This window comes from Protomyctophum bolini (assembly GCF_963924005.1).
Source record: "Protomyctophum bolini genome assembly, chromosome: 22".
Taxonomy (NCBI): Eukaryota; Metazoa; Chordata; class Actinopteri; order Myctophiformes; family Myctophidae; genus Protomyctophum; species Protomyctophum bolini.
In genome coordinates this window covers 36,345,492-36,357,991 of record NC_137883.1, presented here as the reverse complement: position 1 = coordinate 36,357,991, position 12,500 = coordinate 36,345,492, and the positions used below count along the sequence as shown (strand labels likewise).

Genomic DNA, 12,500 nt, shown 5'->3' with positions numbered 1-12,500 from the left:
TACTATATACTTGATACTACTAGACAGGATGTTTGTTTTGGGTTTTTTAAGCCACCTATAGGGATAAATGAAACAACGCCTTCTCCAGACAGACAGACTGCCCATAGTAGCTGAGACAGAACAGTATTTAGCCAGCTTTTTTGCATTTGTTTTTAGCAATCCACCCAATTGCAAACCCCTGAGCACAAGTTTATGGACATGGCCCAGACTTCCAAATACAAGGACAATAAGTTGACAGTTATATCCCAAGGCCATAATACGTTCCACCAGAAGCTGATATTTCATAAGTTTGGATGTAAAACAAGTGTCCATATACAAATCAAATGGGCAGCCTATTTCAAATATAGTGACAGTTTTTCTAATTTCACTGATGAACACAATATCTGGGGTACACGCACACCACATATTTGCAAATCTTTGAATATATATTCTTTCAGAGTGAACGTATTTAACTCAAATCTTTGCTTCTGGGGGTGGGGGGCCAAACACATCTAATGTCGAGGGGCGAGGGAATGGGGAGGGGCTTATATGAGAATGGGGAGGGGCTTATATGAGAATGGGGAGGGGCTTAGAGGGCATGGGAAGGGGCTTAGATGAGAATGGGGAGGGGCTTAGAGGGCATGGGGAGGGGCTATAAGGGAAACGGGATGCCTGGATGTCTATGTTGACGTGGAGGAGCCTCAGTGTGGCTGTGTCCGTCACTATACCATGTTGACGTGGAGGTAGTCTAGGAAAATTGGCCTCAGATCCTGTGCAGCAGGTTTCAAATGAAATGCGAATCAAAAGACAGGGGCGGGTTCCACATGGAGCGGGCGCTACATCTAAATAAGACGGAAGGGAAACAATTGCTCCTTGAGCGGTGGTGGCCTACTACAATTCAATTTGGAATTGGATTCCCTTCGGACTATTTTCATGGTATGCACAGTGCTTCAGACCGGAAAGGGGAGTGTCCGCTCAGATTCTGAGCGCAACGTACTTCCCTCACAGGGGATACGTTCCTTTTTTCCCCAGAAGTCATTCTCGCCCGCCTAGTGGCGAAAAATAAAACTTCTGGGAACTCAGATTAACGCGGAGGAGCCTCAGTGTGGCTGTGTCCGTCACTATACCATGTTGACGTGGAGGCGCCTCGGTGTGGCTGTGTCCGTCACTATACCATGTTGACGTGGAGGCGCCTCAGTGTGGCTGTGAGGCCAGTGTGAGGGTCACTATACCTGGATGTCCATGTTGACGTGGAGGCGCCTCGGTGTGGCTGTGTCCGTCACTATACCATGTTGACGTGGAGGCGCCTCAGTGTGGCTGTGTCCGTCACTATACCATGTTGACGTGGAGGCGCCTCAGTGTGGCTGTGTCCGTCACTATACCATGTTGACGTGGAGGCGCCTCAGTGTGGCTGTGTCCGTCACTATACCATGTTGACGTGGAGGCGCCTCGGTGTGGCTGTGTCCGTCACTATACCATGTTGACGTGGAGGCGCCTCGGTGTGGCTGTGTCCGTCACTATACCATGTTGACGTGGAGGCGCCTCAGTGTGGCTGTGTCCGTCACTATACCATGTTGACGTGGAGGCGCCTCGGTGTGGCTGTGTCCGTCACTATACCATGTTGACGTGGAGGCGCCTCAGTGTGGCTGTGTCCGTCACTATACCATGTTGACGTGGAGGCGCCTCGGTGTGGCTGTGTCCGTCACTATACCATGTTGACGTGGAGGCGCCTCGGTGTGGCTGTGTCCGTCACTATACTATGTTGACGTGGAGGCGCCTCAGTGTGGCTGTGTCCGTCACTATACTATGTTGACGTGGAGGCGCCTCGGTGTGGCTGTGTCCGTCACTATACCATGTTGACGTGGAGGCGCCTCGGTGTGGCTGTGAGGCCAGTGTGAGCGTCACTATACCTGGATGTCCATGTTGACGTGGAGGCGCCTCGGTGTGGCTGTGAGTCCAGTGTGAGCGTCACCATACCTGGATGTCTACGGTGACGCTGAAGGCCTCGGTGTGGCTGTGAGGTGAGGGTCACTATACCTGGATGTCCATGTTGACGTGGAGGCGCCTCGGTGTGGCTGTGAGGTGAGGGTCACCATACCTGGATGTCTACGGTGACGTGGAGGCGCCTCGGTGTGGCTGTGAGTCCAGTGTGAGCGTCACCATACCTGGATGTCTACGGTGACGCTGAAGGCCTCGGTGTGGCTGTGTCCGTCGCTGATGTAGAAGCTGAAGGTGTCCTGTCCGGCGCCGTCCGGCCGCTGGTCGTCCTTCTGGACGTAGAAGACGCGCTCCGCGGTCAGGTCCTCCATGGAGAACGGCACATCGGGGCTGACCGCCGCGCCCTCCGGACCCCCTGGGGGGTGACATCACAGGGTGGGGTTCGTTACGTCACATCGTGTCTTAAAACACACTCTCCCTCCGCGCTCAGTTCAAAATGCAGCCGCTCCACTCCTCGCTCCGCCACACACACACACACACAGACACACACACACACACACAGACACACACACACACACACACACACACACACACACACACTAAGGCTGTACCCTAGCCCTGATTTTAGGACTCGAACTTCGGCAGGAATTTCCGAGCGAACATCCGAACCATTTGTTTTTAATGAATTAATGTATCCGAGTGCTTTTAACCAGGCTGCAATTCAACACGATGTATCCGCCTTGAACATGATTGGCGCAGCGCTGATCAATCTCTCTCGTCTCTCCCAACACACACACACACACACGCACACGCACACGCACACACACACGCACACACACACACACACGCACACGCACACACGCACACACGCACACACACACACACACACACACACACGCACACACACACGGAACCGTACCTCCGCCGGTGTTCTCGATGAAGCCGTACTTCGGAGGCGTGGCCAGCCACACTAACAGGTCTTTCTTGGGCGTGTCCACGTCGGACACGATGATGTGACTGGTGGACAGCTGGACCCGCCCCCCTTCCTGGACCTATGGACAGGAACGCAGAGAAAACAGCTGACATCACAGTGCGTAGTGAATAGATGTGTGTGTAGTGTGTGTGTGTGTGTGTGTGTGTGGTGAATAGATGTGTGTGTGTGTGTGTGTGTGTGTGTAGTGAATATATGTGTGTGTGTGTGTGTGTGTGTGTGTGTGTGTGTGTGGTGAATAGATGTGTGTGTGTGTGTGTGTGTGTGTGTGTGTGTGTGTGTGTGTAGTGAATATGTGTGTGTGTGTGTTAGGCATGTGGAAAATAATCGATACGTATCGATACATCGCAGCTACTCTGTGCAGAGTATACACGTTGAGACAACAGACTATAAAGAGCACCCGCGACGAACAGAAGTGAACCCCACGCACAAAGGAAGCACAACCTTTAGCTTTATAAAATAGCTGTCCGTCGATCAGTTGACTTTTCACTGTAGCGCTGCGTGCTGCAAATGATCCACACCCCACAGCTGTTCTAGCTGATTCTCCGACGCGAATCTGCGTCGCGACTCGCGATCATCAATTTGTAATTAAAGAAAGCTTCTGCTTCTGCTTCTGCACACGTGTACAACAACAACAACGCCACAGCTGGGTCAGTGTACTGCTTGCGTTTAAAGTCGTTTACAACCGTTCCACAACTTTCCACTGTCCAGCTTTCCCCTGCTATTCTCTGGGATAGAAGCCTTATTTATATTCTGCAGCAAGACGGTGTCGCACGCCTAAAATTGCAGATCCACAAGCTCACAGCGGGGCGTCGATGAGACGCGTTGTGAGCTTGTACATCTGCTATGTATTTATAACGTTAATAATACATGCAGGCCAGGGTCTTCAATGTTTTTTAGGTCAAGCCAAGGACCACTTAGCTGAGAGTGAGAGATCAAGCAGGGACCCCCACTATACATAGGCAATTATATTATTAAACTGTGTTGCAGATTAAACTACTTGTTTGACAGCACTACGAGTGTGACCTGTCATTTTTGTTTTGTTTATTTGTTTATTTTCTATTTATATGTTGGTAACATTAATTGAGCTATTACATAGGATATTACATTTTAATCTCTTGAACCCTCTATACTCAAAACCTCAAATTGACCTTTGAGATATAATTATTATACTATAGCCTATGATTATTAGTAATCTAACAATTCCACAATAACCAGCAGAGAGCAGACCCTTTGTTTACTTACAGAATTCTATAAGTTGGGTTGTTTGAGATGCAGAGCTATAATACTAACCTACAGTAAAACAATAAATTGCTTTGAATTTAAATGTAATGCATTTTTACATGTTTTGGGAAATTAATAGAGCTTTAATATAAATCCTTTCTATTGTGATGAATCTCCATCAAATCGCATCGTATCGGTAGAGGGGTGAATCGCATCGTATCGCATTGATTTGAACTAAATGGTTATCGCATCGCATCGCATCGGGAAGAGGGAGAATCGTATCGCATCGTATCGCCAGGGGATTCCATGTATCTCTAATGTATCGTATCGCTGGCAGTGCATCGAGATGCGTATCGAATCGTGAGATGAGACGAGATTCACATGCCTAGTGTGTGTGTGTGTGTGTGGTGAATAGATGTGTGTGTGTGTGTGTGTGTGTGTGTGTGTGTGTGTGTGTGTGTGTGTGTGTGTGTAGTGAATATGTGTGTGTGTGTGTGTGTGTGTGTGTGTGTGTGTGTGTGTGTGTGCGTGTGTGTGTGTGTGTGTGTGGTGAATAGATGTGTGTGTGTGTGGTGAATAGATGTGTGTGTGTGTAGTGAATAGATGTGCCTGCGTGCGTGCATACTTGCGTGCGTGCGTGCGTGCGTGCGTGTGTGCGTGCGTGTGTAGTGAATAGATGTGCGTGCGTGCGTGCGTGTGTGTGTAGTGAATAGATGTGCGTGCGTACCTTAATCCCACTGCGGACGGTCACAGTGGGCGGTCGTCGTGACAACGAGGTGATGGTGATGGTAAACATCTGGTTGTCGAGGCGACGGCTGTCACCGTCGTACACAACGAAGTGGAAGACGTCTGTGACCGGCTGACTTCCTGTCTCCAACGAACTGACGTACCTGATGGACGGGCACGCACGCACACACACACACACACACGCACACACACACACACATTGACAGCAAACTCAATTTCAGTGAAAATACTGACCAGATTTTTAAAACTTGTAACCAACGCCTCCACCTACTACGCAAGCTCAACTCCTTTAGAGTGAGCAAGAATATTATGGAAACATTCTATAAAAACCTGATAGAGGGAATCTTGACTTTTAACATGGCAATGTGGTTTGGCAATCTAAATGTAAAAGGAAGAAGCAAGCTGCAGCGAATAGTAAACCTAGCCTCAAAAATAATTGGGAAGAGACAGCAACAATTAGGCTGTATCTACAAGGAGGTACTTCGTAAAAAAGCTATCAAGATAGCAAACGACCTCCTCTCATCCACTCTGCAGGGAGTTTGAACTACTTCCCTCTGGTAGACGGTACAAAGTACCAAGAGCTAACCGTAACATTTTTTTTTATTCTTTCATACCAAATGCCATTAAGGCACTAAATGATACCATGTCTCGCTAGATTTGTTTGTTTTTCCAATGTATCTGCCACTGTTGTCCTGCACTTTTTTGCCATGAGAAAATAATTGTGTTAAGTGTTGTTGCTGTTGTTGTAACCGTTTGTTTTTTACTGTTTGAGACCGAAGACGAATTTCCACACGTGGACAATAAATGAAACTAACTAACTAACTAACAGTACAGCGTACAGTACCTGACATATTTCCTGTTGATGTCCTCCATGGTGAAGGAGGAGTACTCCCTCAGCTCCTGGACCTCGTGGGGGGCGGAGCCACCGTGGGGGGCGGAGCTACGCGTCAGGACGCCGTACATGGGCGTGGCCACCAGCTGGATGTGGATCTGGTCGTCTGGAGACGCGTCGTCCTGCAGGAAACCACCAGAGGGCGTTGTTTAACGTGATTATTACAGTAGAGAGGGTGTTCAGGGCTCCAAATATAGCGACCACTTTGGTCGCAAAACATGCGCCTGAATTTTTGCGACCTAAAAAAATATATTTGGGAGCACCACCAGTAGCCACTACAAATAAGCTATAAATAATAATAATGTTTTACATCGAAATTATTTTATATTAGAAATTCTAATTGTATGATCTAAATGGGCTATGAAGGTGAAAAAAACACAAAACAAAGAAAAAGAAAACAGGTGATGTTTGACTGGCCGGAATCAGTGTAGACTTAAGCAATAAGCCACGAGAGGTCTCAGGTTAGCGGGTATTTTACACTGGCTGGGGGTGTAGGCAGACCCGACGCGCAGCCGAGGGTCTTCTACCCCTTGCTTTTCTAAAACGGTTACAAACATAATAGCAATATTAACCTAATACAACTATTGAATTCACAAAAGTAGCTACTTTGCGCTACCAGAGCGAGCCACATCACTTCCTTGTTTTGCTCGGCAAGTAAGGCTATGTGACGGGAGAATAGCGCTTGATGTCTTTACGGGGCTGCCTGGAGCCACACGTTCACAGTCACATGAGCCGGGCGGTGCTTATAGACGCCCGCACGGCATGGGTTTTTTTAAGGCAATGAAGTGCTCCCCTTCCCCAGTACGGCTACAGAGATGTAGAGATCAGCTGCGAACGATATAAAGTGATTGAAGGTGTGGATTATGGGTGAGATTTACACCGGTCACGTGACGGTAACCAGCCAATCAGAATCAAGTATTGGGACTACCCGTTTTAGAATAGAGGGTTCTCATCTGGAGATGTTTGATGCCTCTGTCTCTTTGAAGAGACGGATGGATGGATGAGGGACAGAAAGTCTCCACACTACATTTAAAATTCTGGGCATGCATTTTGTATACTTTGGTCATTTCATGTTATTTGTAAACCACACGTTATATTATTGTTTTTATGAATGTAAAACCAATCGATTACATATTGGTGCTCCTTAGATTTTGGTGTTATAGCATCATGTTATGCTTTAGCTATTGAAAAACAGCAGATCTACAAGCTCATAGCGCGCCACTAGCTTGTAGGTCTGCTATTTTTGAAAAATCGAAGAACGACTGACATTTTTTAGAATCTGATCTCAGGTCAGAATGGGTTCATCAGACCAGTGTGTGTCCCAGTGGAAACCTCGTATGAATCTGATCTCAGGTCAGAATGGGTTAACATGAGGCAAGGGAGGGTTAACTCACGCTGTACGCCAGGTGCGAGCGGCCAATCACAGTGCTGCTCTTCTCCGCCACCTCCATGGCCAGCGTGGCCTTGGGGTCCCGCGTGGGCCCGCCCTCGGCCCCGCCTCCGGCGTCCAGCACCACCACCTGTTGATTGATTGGATAAGAGGGTATATAATTATGCGCGTGACATCATCGTACCTGGAAGTTACGCGGGAAACGCCCCCCACTGAGTGGAAAAAAGAAAAACTACTTTCTGGCCTCGACAGCCCCGTTCAGCCAAGCAGAAAAGGCCTGTCTGATTGCATTAAAGGTATATTCAGTGATTTCACTCAAAAAAACCTTAGCTTTCGTTTTTTGGCTGTGGGACCTAAGCCTTTCATCCAATCAGGATAGAGAGCCAAAAACTAAACCTAAGGTTTTATGACCCCCCCCAGGGGTTAACTGGGGACAGGGAGGAACTCCTTATATGGTCAGCACACTCTATAGTAGAGAGGATTATCACAACAAAACAAAAAAATAAGTGACATTTGAATTAAGTGAAATCACTGAATATACCTTTAAACAACGTTAAACTCACCGACATCGCAGCATGTAACGAAAAGCTTGAATTATCCTCTTTCTATCTGCAACGTTTTTGTTTCATAAAAATCCACCATAGAAACGTTATGATCTACTTTCTGCCAAGAAATGCCCTGCGTTTGATTATTGTTCCAAGCGTCAGAGTTCGGAAGTGCTTGTTTTCAACAACACAACATTTCGCTGCCTCCTGTGAAGAATATGGGATTCCATAATTATACAATGTTGCAATGCCTTGTGTCAATTGTGTAATTTACATGCTAACGTGGACCTATTTTGGTGATGCAGCTGTGGTCACCTAGGGTGTCTTCCTTCTCAGGAGAAGCTAGGAGCCGAATTCCGGTGGCTATTTGTATGACAAAGGAGTTTGTTGACCTGAAGGGACAGACAGGCTGATCAAAGACTTTGCTACTAATAATATGCACCACATGTCGACCTGCTCCGCTCCCTCCACTGGCTCCCGGTCGCTGCCCGCACAGAATACAAAACTCTGATGCTGGCATTCAAAGCAACCAAAGGTATGGCTCCCCCATATCTTGCAAGTATGATCGAACCCTACAAACCCTCCCGCTCACTCAGATCAGCCAACGCAGGGAAGCTGGAAGTACCCTCACTAAAAACGCCGGGACAACAACGCTCCACACGTCCCAAACTCTTCTCCCTTCTGGCTCCAAAACTGTGGAATGCACTTCCCATTGCAGTCAGAACTGCAGCATCACTCCCAATCTTCCGCCGTAGTCTGAAAACCCACCTTTTCAGACTCCATCATGGCCCATAGCACTTACCCCACCCCCTTAGATAGCATTTCTGTAGACTTAGATAGCATTTGATACAGACTTATAGCATGTTATGTAGACAGCATAAGTGCATTGTATGTAGTCATAGCACGTCATAGTACATATGTATAGCATAGTAGTATTATGTATAGTTTATATGTATAAGTTTCATTATATAGATATTCCACTGTTACTTTCTTAGCTTACGCATGTTTCATGATAAATGTTTTTATGTGATGTATTCCCATGCTTTTGTTCTTGCTTATTGTAAGTCGCTCTGGATTAAGAGCGTCTGATAAATGCCTAAATTGTAAATTGTAAATTGACTCTAACATTACACCTAGCTACATGTTTAAGCATTCATTTCATCTATTTGGGTCTATTTTTAAAAAATCGAAGAACGACTGACATTCTTAGAATCTGATCTCAGGTCAGAATGGGTTAATCAGACCAGTGTGTGTCCAGTGGAAACCTGGTATGAATCTGATCTCAGGTCAGTTTCGTTCCGTACCGTCACCACGCTGGTCGCCGTGGAGACGCCATCGCTGACGGAGAAGGTGATGGCGTCGTCGGCCAATGAGAGGCCGGCATGCTCGTACTGCAGGACGCTGCGCGTCATGTCACTGAAGGAGAAGGAGTCGCCTGGAGAGAGAGAGACATAGACAATACATGAGAGAGAGAGAGAGAGAGAGAGACAATACATGAGAGAGAGAGAGAGAGAGAGAGAGAGGGAGAGAGAGAGAGAGGGAGAGAGAGAGAGAGAGAGAGAGGGGGGGGGAGAGCGAGAGAGAGAGATCTCTTCATATAAGAACTGTGTTTTAAAAATAAACTGATCACCCCAGCCTTTTTTTCTTTTTTTTTTGAATATATTTTTTATCCCACGATTTTGTAACCCATTTTTCACCCCTGTGCCAATCATCTACTGTGATCCTGGGCTCTACACACCCTCCGCCAACCTGGGGAGAGCAACGGACTTGAACTCATGCTCCCTTCATGCCTGAGTGTCCGAGTTGCTCCTTTACACCTGACAGGGGGGAGTTTCCCTGGTTGGACGTAGCGCGTGGAAGGAACACGTTATTCCAACCAGTTCCTTTCCCCTCCATCAGGCGCCCCGGCTGGCCAGGGGGAGGCAGTTTAGAGACCAGGATTACTGCATGTTTTTGTGAGGGTACCTACCCTAGGGGACACGGGGAGAACATGCAAACTCCACAAAGAAAGGCCCTTTCGCCAACCCCCGCCTTCGGGTATGGGCACTGGTGACGCGGAGGAGGAAACACGTCTATTTTTATTTTTCAGTTCTTATAACCAGTAAGACGCGCAAACGCGGGAAGCGAACGCAGCTCGTACATATTTAAGATAAGTTATATTTAAGTTAAGTTTTTAACTTAGCCATAACCATATAAGGAGTCCCCAAAGCAGCTATACGTCCAAATATGGAGTGTGTTGCATCAATCACAAACAAATCACTCAGCTCCATATATGGGCACAAAGGTGGGACACACAGACAGACACACACACACACACACACACACACACACACACACACACACACACACACACACACACACACACACACACACACAGAGACAGACAGACAGACAGACAGACATGATCTGCTAGGTCATAGTAAGTGCTCATTGCATTCGCAATGAAGCGGCCTAAAATCCCCCTATGGGGATTACAATGCAAATAAATAGAAATACATGAACCTGTGCGCTGGCGCCCTCTACTGACAGTGACGCCAGACTTCAGCGCTCGATACCACAATAATGATACGCTTATGCAGTCGCTAAATCTGTGAATTAATACTATGTTTTTTGTGTTTCTTTTCGTGTCACAGTTTACTACCTGATCTCTGGATAATCCTGTGCTAACGTTAGGCTAAAAGAACAATTAGTTGACGCTATAGAACTGAGTTTTAAACACGGGTCAGAACAACCTTTATACTCTACACACGTTTAGTAGAAGTGTTTGTACGAGTGTGTTATTAGAGAATAGTTAATAAAATGCCCCAAAATCAAGTGATTGTTGTATTGTATTGTTGTATTGCAACTTTGAGGAAGCAGTGATGTAAATGGGTTTTCAATGTAATGAGTCCCAGGATGCAGGGGTGGTCTTTTAGAGACGAGTCCCAGGGACATTTGATGAGTCCCACTTCAGCGACGTTTAAGAGTCATTACAAATTGTAAAACTCCCATTTCATTTTATATGGTTATAATGTGGTTATTATATTCATGTAGAAAACGAAGAAGAAATTATTATTATTATAACTAAAGCTCTAGCAAAATAAATTAGAATTAAAAATAATGCTCTACATTCATTTCATACTACATACATATATTTCATATGATTTTGGCTATATGGAATCTATAATAATTCTGTTAATAACTGTTAACTGTAACCGTTAATAAATCTTTGTTGTTTTCATTACACATTACACAATACATACAAAGCAAAAATGAATGCTACCAAACTAACCTGGAGATTTAAGTAGAAGCAGTCATGGAGGAGGTAGGCTGTGCACAGCAGCACACATCATCATCATTAGCAGATGATTATGTTACATTTAGAAAATAGGGTTGCTAATATTTTCTATTTTCTTTTTTGGAGGGTGGGTGTTATGATCAAAATAAGAACATTATTGTTGTTGTTGTTGCTGCGAGAGTGAGAGGTTCTAGCCAACACCAACTGGGGATTCCTGGATCGCTGCCCTCCACAATGTCCTATAATCCACCATCAGGTTCTTGAGCTCTGCAGTGTTGTCAGCCAAGATGTCACGCCGCAGCACGTCTACATAGGTGGTGGTACGCTTCTTTCCCCTCCTGGCTTTGCCGTGGGTTGGCTCCCATACATAAAAACTGGCCATATGACAAATGTGATCATTTTTGGGTCAGCACTTAATGTGACGAGGTCAGCACAAATGTGATGAGGTCAGCACATTTTGGGCAAGTGGCTATGGCTTTTTAGCCCAAGGACTAATGCTTGGAATGGAGGATTGGGGATATTCGACTAGGACGTCGGGCTATAATGACATATGACATGGTCCGGGTTGACCTAATGCTGATATCAGACCCATATATGGATCTTATTGGCTCAGTCATCCTGACAAAGCCTAATGGGATAATATATAAGAGGTCTGCTCAAGGCAGAAGGGTCCTCAAAGCATCCTGGTTTAAGTTCTAGTTGAACGGAGGTCCTTCCGTGTCCTTCCTTCCACACGTGTGTTGACGGCGAGCAAGACGCCGGTTACCCGACTCACTGTCCTCGTTAACTTCATATACATACTTTCTCTAATTAACTGGACTTGTTGTTATTGTTAGAATGCTCAAGTCTCTTGTTCGCGCGGTGGGAACGTCTGTTCGAGTCTCTGCCGCTACGACGTCAGCGGCCCGGTCTCTTCCACTCGCAAGCGGCCCGGCGCTATGCGCTCCCAGCTCGGCCACAGCTCGGCCGTTCACCCGGTCCCTGTGGATGATGAGCAGTGGTGGCAACGGAGCTTCTTCAGGCTTCAGGCCCAAACTGTTCAGCTCTAAGATACCGAGACCGTCAGTGTCGTGTGGATGCGGGAGTCTACACACAGACGGAGACAAAGCATTCAGTGGTTTCTTGCCTGATGAAACGCTTCCAACGCTTCCAACGCTTCCAAAGATGTCTGGAGGGTGGAAGCTGAAGATGAACGGCACAGAAGCCAAACTCACTAGGTTCATTTCTGGAGACGAAGTCTCTATCACCTTCAACGTCAATAACAGTGTTCCTTACTTTAAGGAGGAGGCTGATCAAGGACAGTTTGTTGTTGAAGTAACAAAACAGCAACAGGAACATTCCCTAGTGTTTGACTGCCATTACCCTGAAGTTGAGGTCGGGCATGGTGGTGATGGTGAAGAAGAGAGTGACATCTTTGCCATTCGTGAGGTCAGTTTCCAGCCTGAGGGAGATGCTGACTGGAAGGAGACCAGCTATACACTCAACACAGACTCTCTGGACTTGGCCCTGCACAACCA

General features: G+C 46.7%; 2 protein-coding genes across 2 annotated transcripts in view; one reads left to right on the top strand and one right to left on the bottom strand.

Annotated features, from left to right (window-relative positions):
• The window catches only part of fras1 (Fraser extracellular matrix complex subunit 1), a gene marked incomplete at its 3' end in the record, with an annotated part of 149,103 nt that overhangs the window by 53,207 nt on the left and 83,396 nt on the right, over nt 1-12,500 (bottom strand). Inside the window, 6 exon segments of the mRNA XM_080755717.1 lie at nt 2,145-2,332; nt 2,837-2,969; nt 4,860-5,022; nt 5,724-5,893; nt 7,166-7,291; nt 9,011-9,141. Coding sequence (XP_080611843.1) covers nt 2,145-2,332; nt 2,837-2,969; nt 4,860-5,022; nt 5,724-5,893; nt 7,166-7,291; nt 9,011-9,141 — 911 coding nt within the window.
• LOC308310343 (complement component 1 Q subcomponent-binding protein, mitochondrial-like) overlaps nt 11,821-12,500 on the top strand; it is a gene marked incomplete at both ends in the record, with an annotated part of 816 nt that continues 136 nt past the window's right edge. The window contains one exon of the mRNA XM_080756662.1: nt 11,821-12,500. This exon is cut by the window's right edge and continues 136 nt beyond it. Within this exon, the coding sequence (XP_080612788.1) occupies nt 11,821-12,500 (680 nt within the window).